Genomic DNA, 27,446 nt, shown 5'->3' on the forward strand with positions numbered 1-27,446 from the left:
TGTCACAGTTGCACATCTTTCTAGTGGCTGTATGTGGCCTCAGCATGGCCGGAGAAGTGGTGCGTCGGGTGCGCATCTGGGATCCGAACCCAGGGCCACCAGTAGCGGAGCACATGCAATTAACCGCTAAGCCATGGGGCCGGCCCTCCATCAAATCTTTAAAAGGCAAAAGATTTATTCCATCTGAAGAGAAACAGACGCATCATCAAATCTTTAATAATGCTCCTCTCCCTTCTTTGAGCTGTAGAAACCTCCATACTAGCCAGCACTTGCCTGGACTCTCCTTTGCATTTTCCTCTAGTTATTTCACCTATGAATCCTGAATTCCCAACTAAACTGAGAGGCTATATGGGTTTCATTTCCTCTGCACCTTCCACAATAAACTTGGTGTGAATTCAAAAAAATTTATCCTTAAATTAGATTCAAAGTTGTTACCAAAGGATGGAGCAAGAGGGAAAACAAGGATGGCAGGAGATGGAGAGCAATTCAGGCAGTAAGACAGGCAGAGCCTGAGGGAGTCAAGAAGCATTTATAGGGTGTCTACTATACACTCCATAGTGTAATCATTGCCAGAGAGAGAAAAGAGGAACGGAGAAGGAGAGGAAAAAGACACCCAGCAATGTTGTTCCCCAAGGCCTCTTTTATTTTTCTAGGTTCATTGACTAACTCTTCCTTGACTTCGCAGGCAGGATTAAAATGCTCTGCCCCTGAACCCCTGTACAGGGAGTTCACGCGGCACTGTAGGAACCTGGGTTTTTGCCTGCCTTCCGGCTACCCTGTGAGCTCCGTAATGTTGGCTTTTTCCCTGCTGTATTCCCAATCTCTGATACATAGTGGGCGCTCAATAAATGATGGTTGAATGAACGAATGAACGAATGCATGAACAAAGGACTGATTGATTCAGAGCTACTATTGTACCCCAAGTCTGCATTTATGAGACTAGACACAGAATAATGTGCAAATTTTGACAAATTTATTAAAAATCTGGAAGCCTGGGTCTTTGACTGTCCGACGCCAGTCACGGATAACAGTGCGAGGTCGCCTAGAGACCGGAGACAGCCCCTGAAACGCGGGAGGCGGAGCTTACGGCTCCTCCGACCACACCCCTTCGCGTTCAAATCCTTCCGCCTATGGACCCGCCCCCTTCAGCCCGAAATGCAACTCTAATTGGTGAGCTCTGTAATCCATCTGAGCTCTTCGACGTCTATTGGATCAACTACTGAACTCCGGTTGCGCACTTCCCGGTGTTGGGAACGCAGAGCGGACGTAGGCTTGCCGCCATTGCGCTGCGGGGAAATCGGCCGACGGTGTGAGGGGCTTTGGGGGTGCGTGAGGGGCTTCAAGGGCCGGGCTGCGGGGGGCGTGGTTGGATCGGGCTGAGTGGCCCGAGGGATTGGGCAGTACGCACTCTGAGCGAGGCGGGACTGCAGGCCGAAGTTCTCGACGTGTTCATGCTGCGCCTCTTGTAGGCCCGGGCCCTGTGGCTTGTTAATTTTTCCCTTCCGCCGCCCCCCAGATTCTCCGGGCATGGCCGGAGTATTTCCATACCGAGGGCCGGGTAACCCGGTGCCCGGCCCTCTAGCCCCGCTGCCGGACTACATGTCGGAGGAGAAGCTGCAGGAGAAAGGTGAAGAACGCGTGCCGGCCTGGATACTTGGGGGCGGGTGTGCGCGTGCGCGCAGCGGGTTTGAACCCTTTCCCCGTTTTGGCAAGTGTCAAAACGTTAGGTGTCAGTTCCCTTATTAGCCCCATTTATTTTTTCGTCTGATCAAGTCTTTAAAAGCGTCTGTTATTTGCAGGCACTGATCCAACCAATGGGGATACAATAGCGATGAAGACAAACTCCTGCCCTGATAAGGTTTAAATTGCAGTGAGGGAAATAGACAATAAAAACTTAAAAAAAAAAATCTGTAACAAAAACGTCAGGCAGTGATAAATGTGATGAAGGAAAAAATAAAGCGGAGTGAAATGACGAGAATTGGCAGGGAGCACTCCAGCTGTACGCACAGCTCTCCCTCATCCAGACAGGAGCTTACCCTAGGGCAAGAGGTGGGAATGATTAGGCTAAGGGTGTGCGGTCCTTTAAACTGAGGTGTCTTTGTAGCCCGGAAATGGCAGCAATTGCAAGCCAAGCGCTATGCAGAAAAGCGGAAGTTTGGATTTGTGGATGCTCAGAAGGAAGACATGCCCCCAGAGCATGTCAGGAAGATCATTCGAGACCATGGAGACATGACCAACAGGAAGTTTCGCCATGACAAAAGGGTCTACTTGGGGTAAGGAGCATCCTGGAATTATTTCATTTGGAGCTTGGCCCCTTTCCCTTCTCCCTATCTCATAGGTCGCAGTCCTGGATAGCTGCTCTGTCATTTTGGGACAGGCATCTTCTGTGACAGCCCATCTTGGTGGTTAGAAGAGGGAAAACCACTAGAATTCTGTGATAATTTCCAGATCTTCCAGTTATATTCTTTATTGCCCTAATTTTTCTTCTTGGTCTGGGACTGGAGCTTAATTTGTCCTGTTGGTGCTATGGTAAGATGTTCCTATTTTTGAATGGATTGGAGCCCAGAGCAGGACACTTTGTACATTCTTGTTGCCTGTAACTCCTCAGTGACCAGAATTCTGAGGTTCCGGATGTTTAACTCCTGAGGTGTCTATAATCTTGTTTTTCTCTGTCCCCAAGCTGATTGAGTATAGGTACAAATGCCTTAGCAAATCCCTTTTCTGTTTGGACACAAAAATGTTAGCCACTTAATGAGCTGGTCTAAGACAGACATGGAAGTTTTGTTTATTTCAAAAAAAAAAAAAGTGTATATATATATGTTTTTTGAGAACTGTGCTAGGTGCTAGGGATATAGCAGTGAACAGGAAGTAATGGCCTTTTTGGAGCTTACGGTCTAGTGGCATGACAGATATGAGACAAATGGTTACAATAAAGTATGGCAAATATTGTATTATTATTTATGGGACGGTACAGAGAGAATAGAATGTGTGACAGCCTAAAAGCTGTCTTTAGAGGGACAGCTGTTGATTTAGAGGGACTGAAACCCAGTATTTTGGGACTGTGAAGTTTAAGAAGAAGAGTGACATAATTGGAGAGGGAGAGGCAGAGTTGCCGATCATGGCGGGCCTGTCTATGTTTGGGAGTTTGGACTGGGAGGCAGGGTTTTCCGTGGAACATGATACTATGGTACCGTGTGGCTTCTGTGCACGGCACAGGTAAAAGCTAACACTTTGTCATTTCTAATCATCTCTCTTCCTAACGTTGCAGTGCCCTAAAGTACATGCCCCATGCAGTCCTCAAGCTCCTGGAGAACATGCCTATGCCTTGGGAACAGATTCGAGATGTGCCTGTGCTGTACCACATCACTGGAGCCATTTCCTTTGTCAATGAGATTCCCTGGGTCATTGAGCCTGTCTACATCTCTCAGTGGGGGTGAGATAGTGCTGGAATATAACCATGTGTGGTGGTGGTGGTTGTGGGGCAGTGGGTAGAAACCATTGTGTGACATTGTTGGCTTCCAGGTCAATGTGGATCATGATGCGTCGAGAAAAAAGAGACAGGAGGCATTTCAAGAGGATGCGTTTCCCCCCTTTTGATGATGAAGAGCCGCCTTTGGACTATGCCGACAACATCCTAGATGTTGAGCCTTTGGAGGCCATTCAGCTAGAGTTGGACCCTGAGGAGGATGCCCCTGTGTTGGACTGGTTCTATGACCACCAGCCACTGAGGGACAGCCGGAAGTGAGTGACAGTTGGAGTTGACACTCCTGTGGGAGTTTTGGAAATCCACAAGGAGTTCTGGGAGAACAACGGGTAGTGTGGCTTGGCTAGCTGGTATACCTCCCTGATGCGGGCTCTTCTTTTTTTCCTAGGTATGTGAATGGCTCCACTTACCAGCGCTGGCAGTTCACGCTGCCCATGATGTCTACTCTCTACCGCCTGGCCAATCAGCTCCTTACAGACTTGGTGGATGACAACTACTTCTATCTGTTTGACCTGAAGGCGTTTTTTACCTCTAAAGCACTCAATATGGCCATTCCTGGAGGCCCCAAATTTGAACCTCTTGTTCGAGATATCAACCTACAGTAAGTTGGAGAGAATAGGCATTTTAGGCACCTTGGGTTGAATAAAATCTACTCTTGATCCTTAAGATCTCCTTGTAGCTTCCAAACTCTCCAACTAGTCTGCTCATCCTTGATTTTGTACCATAGGGATGAAGACTGGAATGAGTTTAATGATATTAACAAGATCATCATCCGGCAGCCTATCCGCACTGAATACAAGATTGCTTTTCCTTACTTGTACAACAACCTTCCACACCATGTCCACCTCACCTGGTGAGAGAGCTAGAACACAGCTGGGGGAAAGAAGGCTGGCATTTAGGTTGGGCCAGGGCAGGAGAACCTTGGCTGACTCTTCTTTCGTTTTAGGTACCACACCCCTAACGTTGTATTCATCAAAACGGAGGATCCTGATTTGCCAGCTTTCTACTTTGATCCTTTGATCAACCCAATTTCCCATAGGCACTCCGTCAAGGTGAGAGGAAGGGACATTTGACCTCAGCTCTTCCAAGAGAAATTTCCTGGCCATGGTTGAAGTGTTATTAGATAAAAGTGCAGCTAGAAGGGAGATGTGTTTTCCATCCTGTTAAGTGTTCCCCTTGAGCTATAAGCTAATTTCTTAGTTTGGCCTTGGTTCAAACTGAGTTATTGGTAATCTTGGTTTCTGTGATTGTCCGTCTGGGCTTTATCATTACTCCCTGGGTCTCTCTGTATAGTCTATTCTGGTCTGTTTCCATAGTGCTCTTTTTTCTTTAGTTCCTTCTGTTGAGGTATAATTCACATAGCATACAATTTACCCATTTAAAGTGTACATACAGTCCAGTGGTTTTTAGTTTATTCACAGAGTTGTGCAGCTGTCACCACACACAGTTTTAGAATATTTTCCTCACCCCAAAAAGAAATCCGATAGCCATTAGCAGTCACTCTCCATTTCTCCTGAACCTCCCTTGCCCAGGCAACTGTTAATCTGTAGTCACAAGTCCCTTAACGATGGGGACACGTTCTGAGAAGTGCATCGTTAGGCGGTTTCGTCGTTGTGCAAACATCATAGAGTATACTTACACAAACCTAGGTTGTGTAGTCTAGTACACACCTAGGCTATAATGGTACTAATCTTGTGGGACCACTGTTGTATATGCCGTCCGTCATTGACTGAAACGTCATTATTCAGTGAATGACTGTACTTTCTGTCTCTATAGATTTGCCAGTTCTGGACATTTCATATAAATGGAATCATATAGTAGGTGGTCTTTTGTGACTGGCTTCTTACGCTTAGAATAATGTTTTTGATGGTCATCCGTGTCCCACAGTGTTCTTTTTTTTTTTTTAATTTTATTTATTTATTTATTTTTCCCCCCAAAGCCCCAGTAGATAGTTGTATGTCATTGCTGCACATCCTTCTAGTTGCTGTGTGTGGGACACAGCCTCAGCATGGCCGGAGAAGCGGGGCACGATGTGCCCGGGATCCGAACCCGGGCCGCCAGCAGCGGAGCGTGCGCACTTAACCGCTAAGCCACGGGGCCCGCCCTCATAGTGTTCTTAACATGAGTAGATTTCTTTCTCCAAGCCCAGCTTTTGGAGCTTGGGCAAGAAGTGATGGCAGTGTTTACCTCTTATGATATTGGAGCTCTTTTGGGAGGCCTTTGGTGGAGAGCCGGTTGGGGTGTGAGGAGTGATGCTTTCCTTGTTGGCCCTGGCTTGTTCTCTGCTCCCTTGGCCCCCTTTGCCCTGGCCATTTAGGGCTTCTCGTCAGGCAGCCCGCTTGCCATGGCAGATGTAGCCACTCTGCTTGGCCTCAGAGAGTTTCCCTTTCATCTCAAGCCTCTGCCCAGTTCAGTGGGAGCTGAACCCTTGGGGGTTCTTCTTTCAGAGCCAGGAACCATTGCCGGATGACGATGAGGAGTTTGAGCTCCCAGAGTTTGTGGAGCCCTTCCTGAAGGACACACCCCTCTATACAGACAATACAGCCAATGGCATTGCCCTGCTCTGGGCCCCACGGCCCTTCAACCTCCGCTCTGGTCGTACCCGCCGGGCCCTGGACATCCCCCTTGTCAAGAACTGGTGAGGCTTCTACCTCGGGGGATGGTAGTGGATATATAGGAGAAAAGACTCCAACTGACTGGGCATGTAGCCTTTACCCGATTGGCTGGAAGGAGAGATGGGCCAAGATGGTGGGCTTGTTTTCTCAGGTATCGGGAGCATTGTCCTGCTGGGCAGCCTGTGAAAGTGCGAGTCTCCTACCAGAAGCTGCTTAAGTACTATGTGCTGAATGCCCTGAAGCATCGGCCCCCTAAAGCCCAGAAGAAGAGGTAAGGTGCCCAAGAGCCCGTGCTCAGACTTCTTTTGTTCCAAAGATAATCAGGAGGCTAATTGTCCCTCTCCTTCTCCTTCTCAGGTATCTGTTCCGCTCCTTCAAAGCCACCAAATTCTTTCAGTCCACGAAGCTGGACTGGGTGGAGGTGGGGCTCCAGGTTTGCCGCCAGGGCTACAATATGCTCAACCTTCTTATTCATCGCAAAAACCTCAACTATCTGCACCTGGATTACAACTTTAACCTCAAGCCTGTCAAGACGCTCACCACCAAGGTGCCTGCATTGGACCTTGAGTCTCCTGGGCTTGAGGGATGGACTGGTTTTGCTCTGGCCTCTGAAGAAGGCATACATCCAGTCGGGACCATTGCTGATTAATGTTTTTTCTGTTCTTGGCGTCTTTTCCAGGAAAGAAAGAAATCTCGTTTTGGGAATGCTTTCCATCTGTGTCGAGAAGTTCTGCGTTTAACTAAGCTGGTGGTGGACAGTCATGTGCAGTATCGATTGGGCAATGTGGATGCCTTCCAGGTGAGGCTAGATAGTCCCAGTCCCTTTCCCAGATGGGGAAGCTTGGGCTGATCCTGGAGCTGGCCCTAGCTCAAAGCCTGATGGAGCGATTGTGTTGCAGCTGGCGGATGGGTTGCAGTACATCTTTGCCCATGTGGGGCAGCTGACGGGCATGTACCGGTACAAATACAAGCTGATGCGGCAGATTCGCATGTGCAAGGACCTGAAGCATCTCATCTATTACCGCTTCAACACGGTGGGACCCTGCCCTCATATACTCACTTTCTTAGATCCGTGGTAATTTTTAGCTCTAGTCAGGCTCTTTCCAGGGACCTGTTTGGAGAGAGGCTCTGAGTGTGTAGAGAGGCTCTTAGTGTGTCATTATTGTCCTCATTTTGTGAATCTCAACACATCCCCCAAAAGCCCACTTTTAGGTCTAAATAGGGAATCTCAGTTACTGGTTTCTGCCTTAAAATTGCTCACTCCGTTTTAGATGTTGAGGTCCCAGAGTTTTTCCTTTTTTTCCCTTCATTGCCATACATGTGCTCCTCCTGCCCCTCATCTGCCCAATTTTCTGTTGTTGTCTAAATGAGTTGCTAACTTGTATTCTTGACTCCTACTTGGGATTGTAGGGCCCTGTAGGGAAGGGCCCTGGCTGTGGCTTCTGGGCTGCTGGCTGGCGGGTCTGGCTGTTTTTCATGCGTGGCATCACCCCTTTGCTGGAGCGATGGCTGGGCAACCTCCTGGCCCGGCAGTTTGAAGGTGAGTGCTTTTTTCTGTGTCCAACTTCTCCCATTATCGTTTCAAGGGTAGATCATGAGTGTTGCCATTCTGTCCCCTGCCCTTGTTGAGACTGTGAGGATCCCTTCTTGCTGGATTTTCTTTAAGTCCCATTCTCCAATGAGTCTGACCTAGTATTCTGTTTCTTGGGCTTCTCTCCAGGGCCTTGAGGCTATCATGCATTTGCAGGATAGAAATTCCTCAGAAGCGCAGTTGTAAATATCTGCAGTAGCTTGTCTTTTTGCACTTGCTAGGCACATGGATGCTTTATTTATACTTAGTGATTACGTTGTAACCATGGTTAGTGGGGGGTGGGGAGGGAAAGTAAAGACTCTCATTAAAAGCAATGAATCTTGATTTTATCACTTTCGCTTCTAGGCCGGCATTCGAAGGGGGTGGCAAAGACCGTAACAAAGCAGCGAGTGGAATCGCATTTTGACCTTGAGCTTCGGGCAGCTGTGATGCATGACATTCTGGACATGATGCCTGAGGGGATCAAACAGAACAAGGCCCGGACAATCCTGCAGCACCTCAGTGAAGCCTGGCGCTGCTGGAAGGCCAACATTCCCTGGAAGGTGGGTGTCTCCTCGCCTCCGAGGAGGCGTAGACATCATCTTCCTTGGGTTAGGATTACCACTCCCGGACTCCCTTAGGGGGCCGCGTGGCTCCCATCACTTTCTCATTGTGCCTTTTGCATTTTCAGGTCCCTGGGCTGCCGACACCCATAGAGAATATGATCCTTCGATATGTGAAGGCCAAGGCTGACTGGTGGACCAACACTGCCCACTATAACCGAGAACGGATCCGCCGTGGGGCCACTGTGGACAAGACTGTTTGCAAAAAGAACCTGGGCCGCCTCACCCGGCTCTACCTGAAGGCAGAACAGGAGCGGCAGCACAACTACCTGAAGGTTGGGCAGAGTAGGCTAGGCTGAGGCGGGGGACTGGGCAGGAGGGTGGACTGCAGAGTTGGGACCATGCCTTGTTTTGGAGGGATTGGGCTCCAGTGGGAAGCTAATTATCCCATCCACTTTGCAGGATGGGCCTTACATCACAGCAGAGGAAGCGGTGGCCGTGTATACCACCACCGTGCATTGGTTGGAAAGCCGTAGGTTCTCACCCATTCCATTCCCCCCGCTCTCCTACAAGCATGACACCAAGTTGCTCATCTTGGCCTTGGAGCGGCTCAAGGAAGCTTACAGGTGAGGAGTAGAGTAGATAGGTTCCTGTGGGAAGGTGACGGGGCAGAATGGCATCAAAGTCAGAGTCTAAAGAAAGGAGGTTTAGTTTCAGTTCTTTCTGGGTTTGGCTTCCTCTTGGTTTTCCCATTCACCTTTCCTGTTGCTTTGTTAGTGTGAAGTCTCGGTTAAACCAGTCTCAGAGGGAGGAGCTAGGTCTGATCGAGCAAGCCTACGACAACCCCCACGAGGCATTGTCCCGCATCAAGCGTCACCTCCTCACACAGAGAGCCTTTAAAGAAGTGAGTGAGATGCCTCCCAAGTTTTCTTTTGACTATGCTATTCATTCATGGCACTTGGGTGGCAGGTTGCCTCAGGTGATTGGTGGATTGGTATGAGCCAGCTTCCCTGTCCCACAGGTGGGCATTGAGTTCATGGATCTCTATAGCCACCTGGTGCCAGTGTATGATGTGGAGCCACTGGAGAAGATAACTGATGCCTACCTGGACCAGTACCTGTGGTATGAAGCTGACAAACGCCGTCTTTTCCCACCCTGGATCAAGCCTGCTGACACAGAACCACCTCCTCTTCTTGTTTACAAGTGGTGCCAAGGTAAAACTTTGCTGGGATTACCCCCTGAGGAAGGGAGGTGAATTGAGTTCTGCATCAAATTTCTCATCCGGGCAGCATAATTAGTTTACTCTCGTGCTACATGGTGCCAAGGAAATAGTGTTGATGTTAAACTGAGCAAAGCTGACACTCCTAGCAATCCACATGAATAAATGGAGTGGTAGTGGGATGTGATGGGGTTATGGAATATGATAGGTACCGTAGGCACTAGTCATGAAAGGGAATTTCTAACCTGCTGGAGACCTGTCTTACCTACTCCTCAGGCATCAATAATCTGCAGGACGTGTGGGAGACAAGTGAGGGCGAGTGCAATGTCATGCTAGAGTCACGCTTTGAGAAGATGTATGAAAAGATCGACTTGACCCTGCTTAATAGGCTGCTGCGACTCATTGTGGACCACAATATAGCTGACTACATGACAGCCAAGAACAACGTTGTCATCAATTATAAGGTATGTCTTGGAGGCAGGGTAGAAAGGAATTGGGGGGAAACTGGCACACTAAGTTAAGATTTGTCGAGGGGAAGATAAAAGAGGATGGGCCCTGGAGAAGCCTGGGACATGGCCATGGGTTCAGAATTGTTAAGAGTTATGTGTTTCTTTCTAGGACATGAACCATACGAATTCATATGGGATCATCAGAGGCCTGCAGTTTGCCTCATTCATTGTGCAGTACTATGGCCTGGTGATGGATTTGCTTGTGTTGGGATTGCACCGGGCCAGTGAGATGGCTGGGCCCCCTCAGATGCCAAATGACTTTCTCAGTTTCCAGGACATAGCCACTGAGGCTGCCCACCCCATCCGTCTCTTCTGCAGATACATTGATCGCATTCATATTTTCTTCAGGTGAGGGCTTGCCTGGATTCTTACCCTGCAAGGCTTTGAGGCATATGCCCTTCCTCTGGAAGTGGCTGTTGTATCTTAGTTGACTTGCCGCTAGGTTAGGGCTCTAAAATGGAATGAAGTCCTGTGAGTGGGTTGGGGGTTGGAAGTAGACTCCATCAGTGAGCTGTAGGTCTCCTGAGGTCCCAGTGTATATGGGCCTCAGCAACGCACCTTGCCTGGTGTAGGTTCACAGCAGATGAGGCTCGGGACCTGATCCAGCGTTACCTGACAGAGCACCCTGACCCCAACAATGAAAACATCGTTGGCTATAACAACAAGAAGTGCTGGCCCCGGGACGCCCGCATGCGCCTCATGAAGCATGATGTCAACTTGTGAGTCTAAGTTGGGGCTGTGGGAGCTGGAAGGATAGCCTGAGGGACCCAGAGAGCAATTAGAGGGAATTTATGAGGCTGTGTCCTGGGTGGGAGCAGTGTACTCTGTGGAGTTATCATCCATCAGGCCTTTGAAGGGAAGTTCCTTTCAGGAGACTGATAAGACCTTATGTTCTTTGTGGGCAGGGGTCGGGCAGTGTTCTGGGACATCAAGAACCGTCTGCCACGGTCAGTGACTACAGTTCAGTGGGAGAACAGCTTCGTGTCGGTGTACAGTAAGGACAACCCCAACCTGCTGTTCAACATGTGTGGCTTTGAGTGCCGCATCCTGCCTAAGTGCCGCACCAGCTATGAGGAGTTTACCCACAAGGATGGGGTCTGGAACCTACAGAATGAGGTACAGCCTGGGAAGGGGGCTAGGAGTGCAATGGCCACCCTGTACCTCCAGGGTAAATGGGAGTGAGGAACATTAGCACACTTTTTCATTATCAGTCAGTTGGGTGGATAGGGCTTAGTGGGTGAGTTAGAGTTGGTCCTTGCTCTTGTGTGGCAGTTGCAAAGACAAGTTAACCTTGACCTTGTGGTTTAGGTTACTAAGGAGCGGACAGCTCAGTGTTTCCTGCGTGTGGATGATGAGTCAATGCAGCGCTTCCACAACCGCGTGCGTCAAATTCTGATGGCCTCTGGCTCCACCACCTTCACCAAGGTATATGAGGCAGTCACCCCCAGCTTCCCTCATGTCCTCTGCCCATCTCACATCCCTTTCAGCTCTTCCCTGGTTTGTTCTCCTTTCTTCCGAACTTTGCTCAGTGTCACAGTCTCTGTGATTTTTGGTATAGCAGCCTAGTGTCAAATCAACTCACAGTTATTTTCTGAGAATTCTCTGTAGGAATTCTGTGGCCTACTTCTGTGTAGTTGTGATGACTCTAAGTTAAGTCAGGAATAGAAGTGGGATTCTTTAATTTGAACAAAAATCACCATTTTTGCTTCTTCCCAGGGGCTTGTTATCCAAGTCGTATAGCTCATCTTTTAACCAGTAACATAGTGTGCATGTTAAAAAGCAAGTAAAACTAGTTATCTCAGTGTTTGTTTCTCCTTCAGTTGCTTCCAAAGGCCTAGCTGAAGGCAGCTGGAATTGAGAAAGAATAATCTGAGGATTTGTTAACTGTGTATACTTAAGTTTTTGCAACTTAAAAAGTTAAAAGTTAAAAAGTTACCTTGCTCTTTCTGCTGTCTTTCCATGCCACCGTAGTGGTGCACATGAATGTCCTGGCTGATGCTCTCGAGAGCACCAGTAATGCCAAAAAGAGGGACATGTTTTTATTAGGTTGTGCTGCAGAGTCATTGTCCAGTTTCTAACTGTGATAATGAGACAAAGTTATACTGATGAATTTGAAATCATTGATGATCACAGAGCTGGAGAAATTGTGAATTTCAAGAGGAGGTTAAGAAGTATGATGTGATCTGCCCCAGATTTGATGTGCAACTGGAAGGTCTAGAGAAATAGCAGAATAATCTGCTCCTGCCCCCTCAGTTTGGTTTCATTGTACTGACAACTTCAGCTGGCATCATGGACTGTGAAGAAGCAAGACAAAAAACAGGAGGGAAAATTCTGGGATTCTTTTTCTAGGAACGTAATACATATGTAGAAGTAAAATGTCTCAGTGGATTAAAAAAAAGGGTCATCACATTCTGGTTTCCCTTAGAATAACTCTTAGCTATAGCATTTTTCTTTCATTCTTACCTTCATGTTCCTTTAAATATGCAGCATATAAAGAATGCTTTAAATTTTTTAGTAATGCTTCTGTTAAGGATACATTTTCTTAATATTCCTTACCTAAAATCCCTCATGATTTTTTGGAGTGTAGTGCAAGGAAAAAGTTTTTTTTTAAGTTGATTTATTCCCTGCAAAGGTCAGATAACAAGAATTATGTAACTCATTCATTCCATTGATGTTTGTTGATAAGTACTGTGTTCAAGGCATTATGATTTCACTACATGTAAGATAGAGTCTCTGCGTTCATTGAGTTCACCTACCTAGTTGGAGAGACAGATGCATAGTTAAGAAAACTAGAATAGGATGTGGTGTTTCTAAAGCTATTGTATTATTTGGGAATTTGTGAGAACACTCGAGTTAATGACTCTAGTCCAGTCTGGGAGAGGGAGAGGAAAGGCTTCCTGAAACAAGTAACAAGTGATGAGGCAGGTGAGGGAGGGCATTCCTTCAGCCAGAGGTTATGGAGAGGTAACTAGCATGGTATATGTGGGACTATAAAAAGTTCAGAGTTTACTGGAGTAAAATTGTGCAGGTGGGACTGTTAGGAGATGGAGGCTGATAGATAAGCAAGAGCCAGATCATGGAGGGCATGACACACCTCGTTAAGAATCCTGTAAGGGTCTTAAGCATGGGAATGACTTTTTCAGATTTCTGTGTTAGGTGGTTCACTCTTGCAGCTGTGGGGAAGACAGATTTAGAGGAGTAGGATGGGAGATCAGGTTGGGGGACTACTGCTGATGTCCAGATGAAAATGAGAACAGTGAAAGTAGAGGTCAAGAAAGGGGAAGAGATTTGATAAGTAGTTAGCAGGTAAATCAGCAGAGCTTTGTTTTGGTGGGATGCTAGAGGGAATGGAAGAAGTCAAGATAATGTTCAGTTTTTGGCATGGGTGCCTAGATATTGGTACCACTAACTGAAAGACTACAGGAAAAAGAGCAGCTTTAGGAGGGAAGGTAAGTGAATTTAGTTTAGGATGTAAAAAGTTTGAGGTTCCTGAGAGCATCCAGATGGAGGTGTCTAGCAGGCATTTATTTATATCATTTTTCTTCAATTCCAAGATAAATATATACATATGTGTGTGCGTGTGTGTATTTTTCCCCTTAGTGGTGCCTCTTAAATTGATGGTCTCTTAGATTTAATGAAAAATACTATGAATTTGAAGATCCAGGGAGAGAAATGACGAGAGCAAGTAAGAGCAGTCAGGGGTAACTTAGAGGTTCTTATCGGATGTCCAAGTGGAGATACTTTGCAGTCTGAAGCTTGGAGAAGATGTCTGGGTTGAAGATGTCGATTTAGGAGTCTCAGCATAAAGGAGATGGTTGAAAGCTCCAGTGAGCAAGATTACCCAGGGAAAGTGTAAGGAGTGAGGAGCACAGAGCCGTAGGGAACACTGATTAGCAGTGTGGCCAGACTGGGAGGGTGCCGGGTCATTGGTGCCAAGGCTGTCAGGAATTGGGGCGGGCACTTAACGGTGTCAGTTGCCTAAGAGCATTTCAGTTAGATAAGGCCTGAAAAGTATCCATTGGATTTGGCAGTCAGGACGTCATTGGTGACCTTAGCAAGAGCTGTTTCAGAAATAGTGGGGATAGAAGCCAGATTGCAATGGGTGAGGCTTTATGGGAAGTGAGGGAGTGGAGACAGCAAGGACTGTTTATTTGCCAGAGCTGGAGTAAGAGGAGGAAGGACATTAGATGCCGCCTAGAGGGAGATATAAGTCAAGGCAGGTGTTTTTAAATGGGAGTGACTTGAGTATGTTCACATTAAGAAGGAGCCTGTAGGGGTTCAGAGTGCAAGAGAGCAGTGTGATAAGTGATGGAGCAGTGTTCTGGAGGAGTTGAGTAGGGATAGAGTAAAGGGCAAGCAGCGGGCAACATCCCCTGAACCTAATAGAAAAGAGGTCTGGATAGATGTGAATGTAGATAGGTTTAGTGGGACGTTATAACAAATCTTGAATCTTTCAGCTTTGCCTGGGCTGGAGTGAGGGGCACGGGGTGCTGGAGTGAGGGGCACGGGGTGCTGGACTTGAGCACGGTGGTGAGGGTATGATAGGATTGTTGAAGAAACTGCGCTGAGGGCCCAGATGGGTTTCAAGAAAATGAAGACCACTGTAAGTGAGTGTGAATTCTTCCCCAGAAGCACTCAGCTACTCATTGACAGGATGGATAAAGTGGATAGATTATATTGGTGATTTAGGATTGTGGGTTTGCCACAGGACTGTTGTGGCATGGTAAGGGATTGGATGCAGGGGAAACAAGGGTGCTGGCCCCTATTGGAATCCTAGATTATGGGAGAGGAGAGAAGGAAGAGACCAGAAGAGGCCAGTGGCCTTGGGGAAAAAATGTAGGGATCAAGGGAATAGATGTGTGAGAGGTAAGAGCCTGAGTAATGGAGGAATGTCAGGTGTTAGGGAGACAGCTTACAGTAGCGGTTATAATAACGGGTTCTAGAGTCAAATTGTGTTCAGATCACAGCTCTACCACATTACTAGTTGGACCTTGAGCAGGTCACCCACTCTGGGCCATAGTTCCTTCATCCACAAAATGGGAATACTAATATATTACCTAGCTCAGAGGGCTTTTGTGAGAATTAAATAATGCATATAGTAAGCTATATTGTTTGATAAATTGCTTAATAAATGTTTTCTCTTCTTAATTAGAGGAATCAGAGATTATGTTCAGATAGTAGAATATTGGAATTTGTTTCCCGAGATGTGTTAAGGTAAAGCAGTTCTTGTAATAAAATTTCTTGGTCTTCCGAGGTTGATAATGGAAGGGAAATCTACAGTAGGGCTAGAGGTGGCTAGGCCTTATGGCCCCATTCTTGTCCTCTCAAATTTTCCTTGCCCTTTGGACTCTCTTGTAATCATTGCTGCCACTACCACTTTAGGTGCTGCCACCATTCTTGCATTAGGTATGTGCAGTACTAGCCCACGCTTGGAGACAGGACCCTTCTCTTCAGTCCTAGTAGTAGCTATGAAATAAGGCTAGAATGTTTAAACACAACTTTGATAAGGGCCAAGAATAACAGAAGGAAAATAGAGGGGCTGGCCAGGTGGCGTAGCGGTTAAGTGCGCCCGCTCTGCTTTGGCCTGGGGTTCGCAGGTTCCGATCGCAGGCGCGCACCAACTCACCGCTTGTCAAGCCATGCTGTGGTGGCGTCCCATATAAAGTAGAGGAAGATGGGCATGGATGTTAGCCTAGGGCCGATCTTCCTCAGCAAAAAGAGGAGGATTGGCACCTGATGTTGGCTCAGGGCTGATCTTCCTCACCAAAAAAAAAAAAAAGAAATTAAATACTAACAAAACCAAGAAAACACCCTGAATCCCATCATCCTAACATCAGTTTTTATTTTTCCACATTCCCTTTGAGGTTGGTCATGTCATGTGATGGGCAAGTTATGTAAATTGAATTTGTTTCTTTTATGAAGACTTAAAGGCATAATATATGTAAAATTCTTACCATGGTACCTAGTACATGTAGACACTTATTAAGTGTTATTTACCATCCTGCCTCCCCTCATCCCCAGGAACTTGTGCTATTCTTAAAGGAATATGGGACTTCTTGGGAATTCATATTATTCCCGTCCAGGAATAAAGCACTGGTAACTGCAGCAGAACTGGATGTTCTGTGACACAAACCATGTAGCTGGAGATTCCAAGGACCAAATACGGTCAGAGAACTTACTAAGCCTCGGAGTTGTGCTGCTGGAGTCTGTTTGCCGTTACCCCTAAATCTAGCCCATTCTGGCCCCTGGCTCCTTTCTGTAGTTCTGTTGGCTTGGTTGTCTTATCCTGAGCACAAGCTAGATGCTCACTGTAGCTTTTGTGATTTGATTCAGGCAATTACCTCACTCCACAGTCCCTTCATCCTGCCTGTCTGAATACTACTATTTGCTCAAGACAGATTTGTATGATAACTCCAGTCGATGTGATGTTTCACTTCAATAATTGTCCATAAAACATATTCTTTACCTTAAAGTCTTGATTATATCGTTTGGCATTTTGTGGTTTGCTGTCTTTTTTAATTGATCTTTTCAAAGAACCAGCTTTGGTTTCATTGATTTTTATTGTTTTTCTCTTGTCTATTTCATTGATTTCTGCTCTTATAATAACTTTCCTTTGCTTGCTTTGGGTTTAACTTGTTCTTAGTTTTCGAGTTTGTTAAGGTAAAAGGTTAAATGATCAATTTTGGACCTTGCTTTCTAATAGAAGTATTCAATACTATAAATTTCCCTCTAAACACTGCTTTAGCTGCATTCCTCAGATTTTGATAGATGGTGTTTTCATTTTCATTCAGTTAAAAATATTTTCTCATGTCCCTTGTGAGTTTATATTTCATCTATAGGTTATTTAGAAGTATGCTGTTTAATTTTCAAATATTTGAGAGTTTTCCAGGTATTTTTCTATTATTAGTTTCTAGTTTAATTCCATTACAGTCAAAAAACATACTCTGTATGATCTTAATTTTTTCAAATGTATTAAATCTTGTTTTATGGCCTAGCACATATGTTCTATTTTGGTAACTGTCTCCTGAGTACTTGAGTCTGTATTCTGCTATTGTTGGGTAGAGTGTTTTATAAATGTCAGTTAGGTCCAGTTGATTGATTATGTTGTTCAAGTTTTCTAAGTCCTTAATGATTTTTTTGGTCTGTTTCTGTCAATTATGGAGAGTGGAGTGTTGGAAATCTCTAACTACAATTGTGGATTTATTTATTTACCCTGTCAGGTCCATCACTTTCTTTTTTTTTGGCCTCAGAGACACTTGGTTTTATTAAAGACATCCAAGCTTATAGCATAAAGCAGCATGACATTTTTCAAGGAAATTATATATTTTTTGAGCATGGAAGAATGTCTGAAGTTTAGACTGCTTTGGTAACTTTAAAATACTTAGTTGAAACAAAATTACCCCCATAACAATTAGATTGTAATTGTTTAAAAAGGCAAATAATCAGGACATTTTGTTGAACAAAGCTGAAAGTTGGGCAAAGTGTACTTTACTTGCAGATGAAAAACTAACAAGGAGTCATCCAGGATATTATTAGCAGGCTTAGGGGAGCCGTCTCTTTGATACCAAAATGCAAACTGACAAACTTTTTGTCCAAGGAGCGTTGAACCTACATATGGATGATGACCAAGGAGTGTGCCAGGTGGAATGCTGTATCATGTACTGAAGGGACAGCTAGAGTTAGAAATGGACTTTACAACTGGTGCACTCTATAGACACTTCTTTAGATAGAAGCAACTCTGTTGATGTCCCCAAAAGGAATATCGTTCTGTACCCTCAGGCATAATTATATCATTTTTTGAGTCTTATGCTTCAAGAGGTCCCTCATTTTTTGCTTCATGTATTTTGAAGCTCTATTATTGGGTATGTAATGTATTTAGGATTATTATGTCTTCTTAACGAGTTGACTCCTTTATCATTATGGAATGTCACTTTTCATTCCTGGTAATGTTCTCTGTTGTGGAGTTTACTTTGATAGTAGTACCACTTTAGTTTTGTTTTGTGTTTGCAGGGATGTTTTTTTCTGTCTTTCTGCTTTTAACCTTTGTCTTTATAATTAGAGTTCATTTCTTATAGACAGCATATGGTTGGATCTTGCTCTTTTTTTAAATCTAGTTGTTTTTTTTTGTTTGTTTGTTTGTTTTTGTAAGGAAGATCAGCCCTGTGCTAACATCTGCCAATCTTCCTCTTTTTCTTTCTTTCTTTCTTTTTTTTTTTTTTTTTGCTGAGGAAGACTGACCCTAAGCTAAGATCTGTGCCTGTCTTCCTCCACTTTATATGGTACGCCGCCACAGCATGGCTTGCCAAGCAGTGCGTCGGGGTGTGCCCGGGATCTGAACCGGCGAACCCTGGGCCGCCACAGCGGAGCGCACGCACTTAACCGCTTCCATCACCGGGCCGGCCCCTTAAATCCAGTTCAACAATCTTTGCCTTGCAAATGGTCTAATACTCCAATTAGGTTTACTATAACTGTCAATATAGCTGGATTTAAACCTGCCATCTTATTCTTTGTTTTTTATTCTATCTGCTTTTTTCCTCTTTTCCTGCATTCTTTTAGATTGTTTTTTTGTATGATTTTAATTTATCTCCACTCTTTACTTATTAGCTACACTTCATTTTATTTTATTTATTTATTTATTTATTTATTTATTTATTTTTAAGATTTTTTAATTTATTTTATTTTTTCCCCCCAAAGCCCCGGTAGATAGTTGTATGTCATAGCTGCACATCCTTCTAGTTGCTGTATGTGGGACTCGGCCTCAGGATGGACGGAGAAGTGGTGCCTCGATGCGCGCCCGGGATCAGAACCTGGGCCACCAGCATCGCAGCGCGCGCACTTAACCACCAAGCCACAGGACCGGCCACATTTTATTTATTTATTTATTTATTTATTTTGTGAGGAAGATCAGCCCTGAGTTAACATCCATGCTAATCCTCCTCCTTTTGCTGAGAAAGACTGGCTCTGAGCTAACATCTATTGCCAATCCTCCTCCTTTTTTTTCCCCAAAGCCCCAGTGGATAGTTCTATGTCATAGTTGCACATCCTTCTAGTTTCTGCATGCCAGAGGCGGCCTCAGCACGGCCGGAGAAGCGGTGCGTCAGTGCGCGCCTGGGATCCAAACCCGGGCCGCCAGTAGCGGAGCACGCGCACTTAACCGCTAAGCCACAGGGCCGGCCCTACACTTCATTTTATTTATTTTTATTGGTTGCCCTAGGGTTTACAGTATACATCTGACTTACCACAGTCCACTGTGACCATTATTCTATTAATAATAATCACTTTACATATAATATGAGAACCTTACAACAGTATACTTAGATTCCCCCCCCAATCTTTGTAGTATTTTTGTTATATGTTTTAATTGTACTTGTATTATAAACACCGCAGTACTTTGTTGCTGTTTTTGCTTTGTAACTATTTTACTATTCCTTTATCTTTTATATAAGTTACAAAATGAGAAAAAAAGTCTTTTACATTTTATCCACATACTATTTCTGGTGTTCTCCATTACGTTATGTACATCCAGACTTCCATCTGGTATTGTTTTCCTTCTGCTATCTCTAGAAGTTCCATTTGAGTCTTTAACATCTTCTGTTTCTCTCATTATGTTCGTGTTTCTTTTTACATACTCATAGGATTTTTAATAGCTGTTTTAAGGCCCTTGCTACTAATTCCATCATCTGAGTTGTTTTTGGGTCTATTTGTTGATTGATTTTTCTTCTGGTTATGGGTAATTTATTCCTGCTTCTTTGTACGCACAGTAATTTTTTATTGAATGCTAAAAATGTGAATTTTATATTGTTGATTACGGATCTTGTTATATTCCTTTAAAGAGTGTTGGGTTGTGAGGGCCGGCCCCGTGGCTTAGCTGTTAAGTGCACGCGCTCTGCTGCTGGCAACCTGGGTTCGCGTCCTGGGAGCGCACTGACGCACCGCTTCTCCGGCCGTGCTGAGGCCGCGTCTCGCATGCAGCAACTAGAAGGATGTGCAACTATGACATACAACTATCCACTGGGGCTTTGGGGAAAAAAAAGGAGGAGGATTGGCAATAGATGTTAGCTCAGAGCCGGTCTTCCTCAGCAAAAAGAGGAGGATTAGCATGGTTGTTAGCTCAGGGCTGATCTTCCTCACAAAATAAAGAAAAAAAGAAAAAAAAGAAATAAAACTTAAAAAAAAAAAAAAAAGAGTGTTGGGTTGTGTTCTCGTTTGCTGTTAAGTAACTTGTGGATTGGTTTGATCCTTTGAGGCTTGCTTTTAAGCTTGGTTATGGCAAATCAGAGCACTCTTTTTTTCTGTGGCTAATTTACCTCCACTGCTAAGTTGATAACTTTCTGGAGATTCTCAGTTCCCGTGTTATTATAAGGTCTCTGCTCTGGCTGGTAGAAACACAAACTGTTGCCAGCCTTACATGAGCTGTGGGCTTGGTCAGCCTACTGCTTTCTGGTGGTTCTTTCTCTGGCCTCAGGGAGTTTTACCACATACAGATTGGTATTCAGACAAAAACACGAGGGGATCCCTTTATGGATCTGCAGAGATCTCTCTCTGTGTACTTTTTTTGTGTACAAATTCTGGCTGCCTTGGCCTTCCGAACTCTAGTCTCTTCAATTCAGTGAGGCTGTTAGGCGCTGTTTCCGTTACCCCTCCATGTATACAGCTTGGAAACTGCCACTAGGCATTAAGCTGGGGCAGTTGTAGGGCTCACTTCGTTTGTTTACCTTTTTTTAAGAGTTGTAATCTATGCTGCCTAATTGTCAGTTGTCTAAAAGTACTGTTTTATATGTTTCATTAGTTTTCTGGTTGTTTCATTAGTTTTCTGGTTGTTTATAGTGGGAAGGTGATTTCTCTGGCCCCATTAGTTTTTATTCCCCCCATTAGTTTTTCCTCCCCATTAATTTTTTTTTTTTTTTTTTAAAGATTTTATTTATTCAGTTTTTCCCCCCAAAGCCCCAGTAGATAGTTGTATGTCATAGGTTCACATCCTTCTAGTTGCTGTACGTGGGACTCGGCCTCACGTTGGACGGAGAAGTGGTGCCTCGGGGCGCGCCCGGGATCCGAACCCGGGCCGCCAGCATCAGAGCGCGCGCACTTAACCGCTAAGCCACGGAGCCGGCCCTCCCCATTAATTTTTAATAGTTTTTTTCATCTCTTCTTCTCCACCCACTCTAGGATTACTTACTGGATTTGGTCTTATTTTAACAGTGTTTATATTGCCTCAATTCATTTTTTTATTGAGATGAAATTTACACTTTAAAAGTATTCAATTCAGTGGTTTTCAATATATTCATCAAATTGTGCAACTATTACCACTGTGTACTTCCAGAACATTTTCATCACCCCAAAAAGAAACCCTATACCCATTAGCAGTCACTCACTCCCCATTGTCCCTCCTGCCTAAGCCCCTGGCAACCATTAATCTACTTTCTCTCTCTATGGATTTGCCTATTCTGGACATTTCATATAAATGGAGTCATACTATATGTGGCCTTTTTTTGTCTGGCTTCTTGCACTTAGCCTAATGTTTTCAGGGTTCATCCATGTTGTAGCATGTATTAGTATTTCAGCCCTTTTCGTGGCTGAATGATATTCTATTATATGCATATACCACATTTGTTTATCCAGTTATCAGAGGATGGACAATTTGGTTTTTTCCACTTTTTGGCTATTATGAATAATGCTATTATTCATATAGTCATAATACCATTATTTGGCTATTGTGAACATTTTTGCACACGTTTTTGTGTGGACATATATTTTCATTTCTCTTGGGTATATATCTAGAAGTAGAATTACTGGGTCATATGGTAACTCTGTTTAACCTTTTGAGGAACTGGCAGACTGTTTTTCAAAGGGGCTGCACCATTTCACATTTCTGCCAGCAGTATATGAGAATTCAGTTTTTCCACATCCTCACCAACACTTATCACTGTCTGTCTTTTTTTTTTTTTCTGTGAGGAAGACCAGCCCTGAGCTAACATCCATGCCAATCCTCCTCGTTTTACTGAGGAAGACTGGCCCTGGACTAACATCTGTGCCTATCTTCCTCCACTTTCTATGGGACCCCGCCATAGCATGGCCTGACATGCTGTGCATGTGCATCGGTGCGTGCCTGGGATCCAAACCCAGGCCGCCAGTAGCGGAACGCGCGCACTTAACCGCTACTCCACTGTGCCGGCCCCTGTCTGTCTTTTAATTATAGCCATTGCAGTGGGTGTGTAGTGATATCTCATTGTGGTTTTGATTTATACCTTCCTAGTGACATTGAGCTCAAATCTTTCTTGAGAATTAGGGAGAATGTAACTAACTAGATCAAGTAGTCCCCAATGCAACTGCCACCCGCCAGTGGCTCCTCTGTAATTTACTTCTTTCCACTGTCTTCAGATTGTGAATAAGTGGAACACAGCTCTCATTGGCCTTATGACGTACTTTCGGGAGGCTGTGGTGAACACCCAGGAACTCCTGGACTTGCTGGTTAAGTGTGAGAACAAGATCCAGACACGTATCAAGATTGGCCTCAACTCCAAGATGCCGAGTCGGTTCCCTCCTGTTGTGTTCTACACCCCTAAGGAGTTGGGTGGACTTGGCATGCTCTCGATGGGCCATGTGCTCATCCCTCAGTCTGACCTCAGGTAGGACTTCACTGAAAATCTTGCTAGACCCTGAGGGAAGGGAATGTTTCTTTACTTTTAGGCTTTATTTTTTTTCTAATCTTTGTTGTGCCCCAAAACAGGTGGTCCAAGCAGACAGATGTAGGTATTACACACTTTCGTTCTGGAATGAGCCATGAAGAAGACCAGCTGATTCCCAACTTGTACCGCTACATACAGCCTTGGGAGAGTGAGTTCATTGATTCTCAGCGGGTCTGGGCCGAGTATGCCCTTAAGAGACAAGAGGCCATTGCTCAGAACAGGTAGGCATTAGCAGTTCTGTTGGGGGATGGGGGTGACCTTTGAGCCCTGCATGGAGGGCAGGGGCAGAGCAAGCCATAGTATTGTGGAAACAAGGAAGTAGGTTCTACCTCTGACCTTATCTTTGGCCAGGGAGGAATGCTGAGCTCTTCATATGAGCTCATGGTTGACTTTGATCTTTTTTCCTTTGGCAGACGATTGACCTTAGAAGATCTGGAAGATTCATGGGATCGTGGCATTCCTCGAATCAACACTCTGTTCCAGAAGGACCGACACACACTGGCTTATGATAAGGGCTGGCGCGTTCGAACTGACTTTAAGCAGTACCAGGTACATGGAGGGGATAATGGAGAGATTTTCCCTGAATTAGGAGAATCCATGGCTATGCCAGCACCTGTGGCAGTAGGCACCCAGAAGTTTGACTGTACCTACCTCACCATCTAGGTTTTGAAGCAGAACCCTTTCTGGTGGACACACCAGCGGCATGATGGGAAGCTCTGGAACCTGAACAACTACCGTACAGACATGATCCAGGCCTTGGGTGGTGTAGAAGGCATTCTGGAACACACACTCTTCAAGGGCACTTACTTCCCTACCTGGGAGGGGCTTTTCTGGTGAGGATCCTCCTCTCCCCTATCACAACCCTCTGAGCTCATCTCTTTTGTGCCTTTGAGGTCTATTATGGTATTTCCCAGACAGCCACCTCCATAGGGTCAGCGGTGCTCTGAGAGATGGCAGGACATCACTCTACCTGGTCTCTTCTGCTTCCTAGGGAGAAGGCCAGTGGTTTTGAGGAGTCTATGAAGTGGAAGAAGCTAACTAATGCTCAGCGATCAGGATTGAACCAGATTCCCAATCGTAGATTCACGCTCTGGTGGTCCCCAACCATCAACCGAGCCAATGTGAGTGTGATTGGCAGACATAGGAGATGGGAAAATAAAAACAAGTGTTTCTGCTTCCTTAATTATGTCCTAAGAACCAAAGTCTCTCGATCTCTAGTGTCACTCTCTTTTTCCTGTCAGGTATATGTAGGCTTTCAGGTGCAGCTGGACCTGACGGGTATCTTCATGCATGGCAAGATCCCCACCCTGAAGATCTCTCTCATCCAGATCTTCCGAGCTCACTTGTGGCAGAAGATCCACGAGAGCATCGTTATGGATTTGTGTCAGGTGGGCTAGACTTGAGGGGAGAGGGTGCCACAAAACGTCAGGTCACCTAGCTCAGGAAATCCACCCTGGAAGCTCTAGAGGATGAGACCACATTGTCTTAAGTTCTCCAAGCCCTGAGTGGGCTTCCATAACTACTCATAACCTTTCCACCTTTGCCTCCAGGTGTTTGATCAGGAGCTGGATGCACTGGAAATTGAGACAGTACAAAAGGAGACAATCCACCCCCGAAAATCCTATAAGATGAACTCCTCCTGTGCAGATATCCTGCTCTTTGCCTCCTACAAGTGGAATGTTTCCCGGCCCTCATTGCTGGCAGACTCCAAGTAAGTGCCTTATGACCCAGCCCTAGGCATCCAGGAGCTTTAGTTTACTGTTCTTCTAAAGAACAGTACTACTTTAGGAATTGTCTTGCCTGCCTTTCTTTCTTACTTGGAGCCAGTGCTAGCCCGAGATCCTAGCTACACCGTCAGTAAGGTCTGCTGATTCTCTGGAGGTCTTGCTGATCTGAAACAGGCAGAAGAGTTGGTTTTGAGATTTAGATGTAGTGATTGCGAGTTCTTGTGGTTCTGGGGACATTGGTTGTGCTGGTAGCTTCCTGGAGCCTGGACTGCTGACCCCTCTCCACCCTCAGGGATGTGATGGACAGCACCACAACTCAGAAGTATTGGATTGACATCCAGTTGCGCTGGGGGGACTATGATTCCCATGACATTGAGCGTTACGCCCGGGCCAAGTTCCTGGACTACACGACAGACAACATGAGTATCTACCCTTCACCCACGGGTGTGCTCATTGCCATTGACCTGGCCTATAACCTACACAGGTATGTTGGGGCTCAGAAGCATGTATTTTCTGTCAGCCTCATGCTTTAATTTACATGTGTTTTTTAGTTTGCCCAGGTGAGATGAAGTTTGGCCCTTTCCTTCTCTGGGTTACTGACTCTTCCCTGCCTCCATGTACATGAGCAACACTCGTTGTCAGCCTGGCCAACAGTCTTTTCTTCTCTGTAGAGTTGCAGTTTCCTTGTTCCTGGGGCTGCCAGCCTGGTCTTAACTTTTCTTGCCTCTTCCACCCTCACAGTGCCTATGGAAACTGGTTCCCAGGCAGCAAGCCTCTGATACAGCAGGCCATGGCCAAGATCATGAAGGCAAACCCTGCCTTGTATGTGTTACGTGAACGGATCCGCAAGGGGCTGCAGCTCTATTCATCTGAGCCCACTGAGCCCTATCTTTCCTCTCAGAACTATGGTGAGCTCTTCTCCAACCAGATTATCTGGTTTGTGGATGACACTAATGTCTACCGAGTGACTATCCACAAGGTGAGAGTTAGAAGAAGCAATGTAGGGGTTGGGGACTCTCTGTTTGCCTGTGGGAGGGTGAGAGGGCAAGTGTGTGCATATTGAGATGAAGGCAGTATGGTTGTGAATAGGCTCTGCTAACTGATGTAATTATTCTTTAGACTTTTGAAGGGAACTTGACAACCAAGCCCATCAATGGGGCCATCTTCATCTTCAACCCACGCACAGGGCAGCTGTTCCTCAAGATAATCCACACATCTGTGTGGGCTGGACAGAAGCGTTTGGGGCAGGTGAGCAGGCTAAATGAGAGAGAGGCTGTAGAACCTTGCTGCCTCTTTTTCTTTGGTATGTGGGAGTGTGGGTGTGTGTGTGAGAGAGCGAGAGAATCTCCTGTTTCTCTCTTTGAAAGATGGAGGACACCTCATTTAAACTTTTTCCCTGAATTACTTAACTTGGGAAGTATTCTATAGGAGGTCCAAGAGTGTGTGAGGTCCTTCATTACCTGGTCTCTCTGCTTCTAATCTCCCATCCCTCTCCTATCTGGAACGGGGCTACTAAAAATCATCTTTCTAAAGGGAACAAGCATTCTTAAAATTTCACTTTCACCAACTCTGTTCTCTACCTCAAAGCCTTGGTAGCCTCTTCCTTCTTGCTGAATTAACTCTTCTTTGGCTTCCTAGACACTTGATATCTAGCTGGGCTATCACCTGTCCAGCCATAGTTTTCCTTCCTTTGTAGCATATTTCCTCCTGAATCAGTCCAGGATCCTGGTGTCTCAAAACCCAGATGCTCATCTCCACCTCTGGGGCTTTGCTCATATATCTTTCTAGAATGAGTTCTCTTATTTCCTCTGTTAATCATAGTCTTACTCATCCCTTAAGACCTGTTTCTTTGTGTAGCTTTTTATGACCTTTAGCCTTAATTTCTTTTGTCACTGACTTTGTGTAGTATATAATCAGATACTGGCTTGTGCTATTATCTTGTACGAGTTTTGTCTGGCCAGCTAGGTTGAAAATCCCTTTTGGGCAAGGCTGTTTGGCACTTTTTCTGCACCTGTGAAGTACATAAGATTCAATAGCAGTGCTCAGTGGAAACACAGTTTATTTCAAGACCAGGATCTTCTGTTTTAGTTGACCTGGAAGGGTGGAGACTCAATTTCCATTTCCTTCTCTCTTGCTTTTAGTTGGCTAAGTGGAAGACAGCTGAGGAGGTTGCTGCCCTGATCCGATCTCTGCCTGTGGAGGAGCAGCCCAAGCAGATCATTGTCACCAGGAAGGGCATGCTGGATCCATTGGAGGTGAGAGGTGGATGAGGTAGAAGAAAGGAGAGCTGAGATCGGCAGGTTCTGTTTCTAATCTTGGACTTGATCTTCCCTCAGGTGCACTTGCTGGACTTCCCCAATATCGTGATCAAAGGATCAGAGCTCCAGCTCCCCTTCCAGGCTTGCCTCAAGGTGGAAAAGTTTGGGGACCTCATTCTTAAAGCCACTGAGCCCCAGATGGTTCTCTTTAACCTCTATGATGACTGGCTCAAGACTATCTCATCTTATACGGTATGAAGCCACCTCACGAAGAGGGTCACTCTAAGAGGGGTGGGTTTGGGGCCACGAGAAGATCACGTGCCTTAGCTTTTCCCACAGGCTCCTTATGGGGCCTTTTCACATCTTCAGCCTGTGGATGGGACAGTGACTCTGTGCTCTGCATATCAAGTTGACTCGTGGTGGGGTAGGGGGGTGGTACCTTAGAGTTTGAAATCAATTCCTGGGTTCCCTGAAAGGGTAGGATCAAGGAAAGGGGAAGAACATCAGGGGCTGACCTCCCCCTACATTGCCACATCTTTTCCTAGGCTTTCTCCCGCCTCATCCTGATTCTGCGTGCCCTGCATGTGAACAATGACCGGGCAAAGGTGATCTTGAAGCCAGATAAGACTACTATTACAGAACCACACCACATCTGGCCCACTCTGACTGATGAGGAATGGATCAAGGTGGAGGTGCAGCTCAAGGATCTTATCTTGGCTGACTATGGCAAGAAAAACAAGTGAGCAGTGGTGGTGGGGAGACAGGTGGAAGATCCAGAAAAGGTGAAATCACGGGCTCAGTGTATGGTTTCTGGG

General features: G+C 45.6%; 1 protein-coding gene and 1 pseudogene across 2 annotated transcripts in view; both read left to right on the forward strand.

The window, feature by feature from the left end:
• Nucleotides 1-1,267: 1,267 nt before the first annotated feature.
• Nucleotides 1,268-27,446, forward strand: part of PRPF8 (pre-mRNA processing factor 8) — a 31,005-nt gene continuing 4,826 nt past the window's right edge. The window contains exons 1-37 of one of the 2 annotated variants that reach the window (XM_004433311.3): nt 1,268-1,325; nt 1,517-1,627; nt 2,105-2,273; nt 3,269-3,433; nt 3,523-3,741; nt 3,873-4,085; nt 4,212-4,337; nt 4,431-4,536; nt 5,932-6,122; nt 6,251-6,370; nt 6,457-6,646; nt 6,779-6,898; nt 6,999-7,133; nt 7,510-7,639; nt 8,036-8,232; nt 8,361-8,567; nt 8,695-8,858; nt 9,010-9,136; nt 9,254-9,446; nt 9,728-9,915; nt 10,070-10,308; nt 10,533-10,679; nt 10,866-11,076; nt 11,269-11,385; nt 22,339-22,586; nt 22,688-22,867; nt 23,060-23,195; nt 23,310-23,479; nt 23,638-23,767; nt 23,888-24,034; nt 24,197-24,357; nt 24,666-24,857; nt 25,115-25,352; nt 25,493-25,621; nt 26,515-26,628; nt 26,710-26,883; nt 27,177-27,370. In XM_004433311.3, the coding sequence (XP_004433368.1) occupies nt 1,528-1,627; nt 2,105-2,273; nt 3,269-3,433; nt 3,523-3,741; nt 3,873-4,085; nt 4,212-4,337; nt 4,431-4,536; nt 5,932-6,122; nt 6,251-6,370; nt 6,457-6,646; nt 6,779-6,898; nt 6,999-7,133; nt 7,510-7,639; nt 8,036-8,232; nt 8,361-8,567; nt 8,695-8,858; nt 9,010-9,136; nt 9,254-9,446; nt 9,728-9,915; nt 10,070-10,308; nt 10,533-10,679; nt 10,866-11,076; nt 11,269-11,385; nt 22,339-22,586; nt 22,688-22,867; nt 23,060-23,195; nt 23,310-23,479; nt 23,638-23,767; nt 23,888-24,034; nt 24,197-24,357; nt 24,666-24,857; nt 25,115-25,352; nt 25,493-25,621; nt 26,515-26,628; nt 26,710-26,883; nt 27,177-27,370 (5,987 nt within the window). In that variant the 5' untranslated portion in view covers nt 1,268-1,325; nt 1,517-1,527. Of the gene's footprint in view, nt 1,326-1,354; nt 1,628-2,104; nt 2,274-3,268; nt 3,434-3,522; nt 3,742-3,872; nt 4,086-4,211; nt 4,338-4,430; nt 4,537-5,931; nt 6,123-6,250; nt 6,371-6,456; nt 6,647-6,778; nt 6,899-6,998; nt 7,134-7,509; nt 7,640-8,035; nt 8,233-8,360; nt 8,568-8,694; nt 8,859-9,009; nt 9,137-9,253; nt 9,447-9,727; nt 9,916-10,069; nt 10,309-10,532; nt 10,680-10,865; nt 11,077-11,268; nt 11,386-22,338; nt 22,587-22,687; nt 22,868-23,059; nt 23,196-23,309; nt 23,480-23,637; nt 23,768-23,887; nt 24,035-24,196; nt 24,358-24,665; nt 24,858-25,114; nt 25,353-25,492; nt 25,622-26,514; nt 26,629-26,709; nt 26,884-27,176; nt 27,371-27,446 lie in introns of those variants that run through there. The other variant, XM_087440658.1, reaches the window with a different exon arrangement.
• Nucleotides 11,399-19,015, forward strand: LOC147914924 (small ribosomal subunit protein uS8 pseudogene; annotated as a pseudogene).

The sequence above is a fragment of the Ceratotherium simum genome, chromosome 16, assembly GCF_057802395.1.
Source record: "Ceratotherium simum simum isolate JZ-2026a chromosome 16, ASM5780239v1, whole genome shotgun sequence".
Classification (NCBI taxonomy): domain Eukaryota; kingdom Metazoa; phylum Chordata; class Mammalia; order Perissodactyla; family Rhinocerotidae; genus Ceratotherium; species Ceratotherium simum.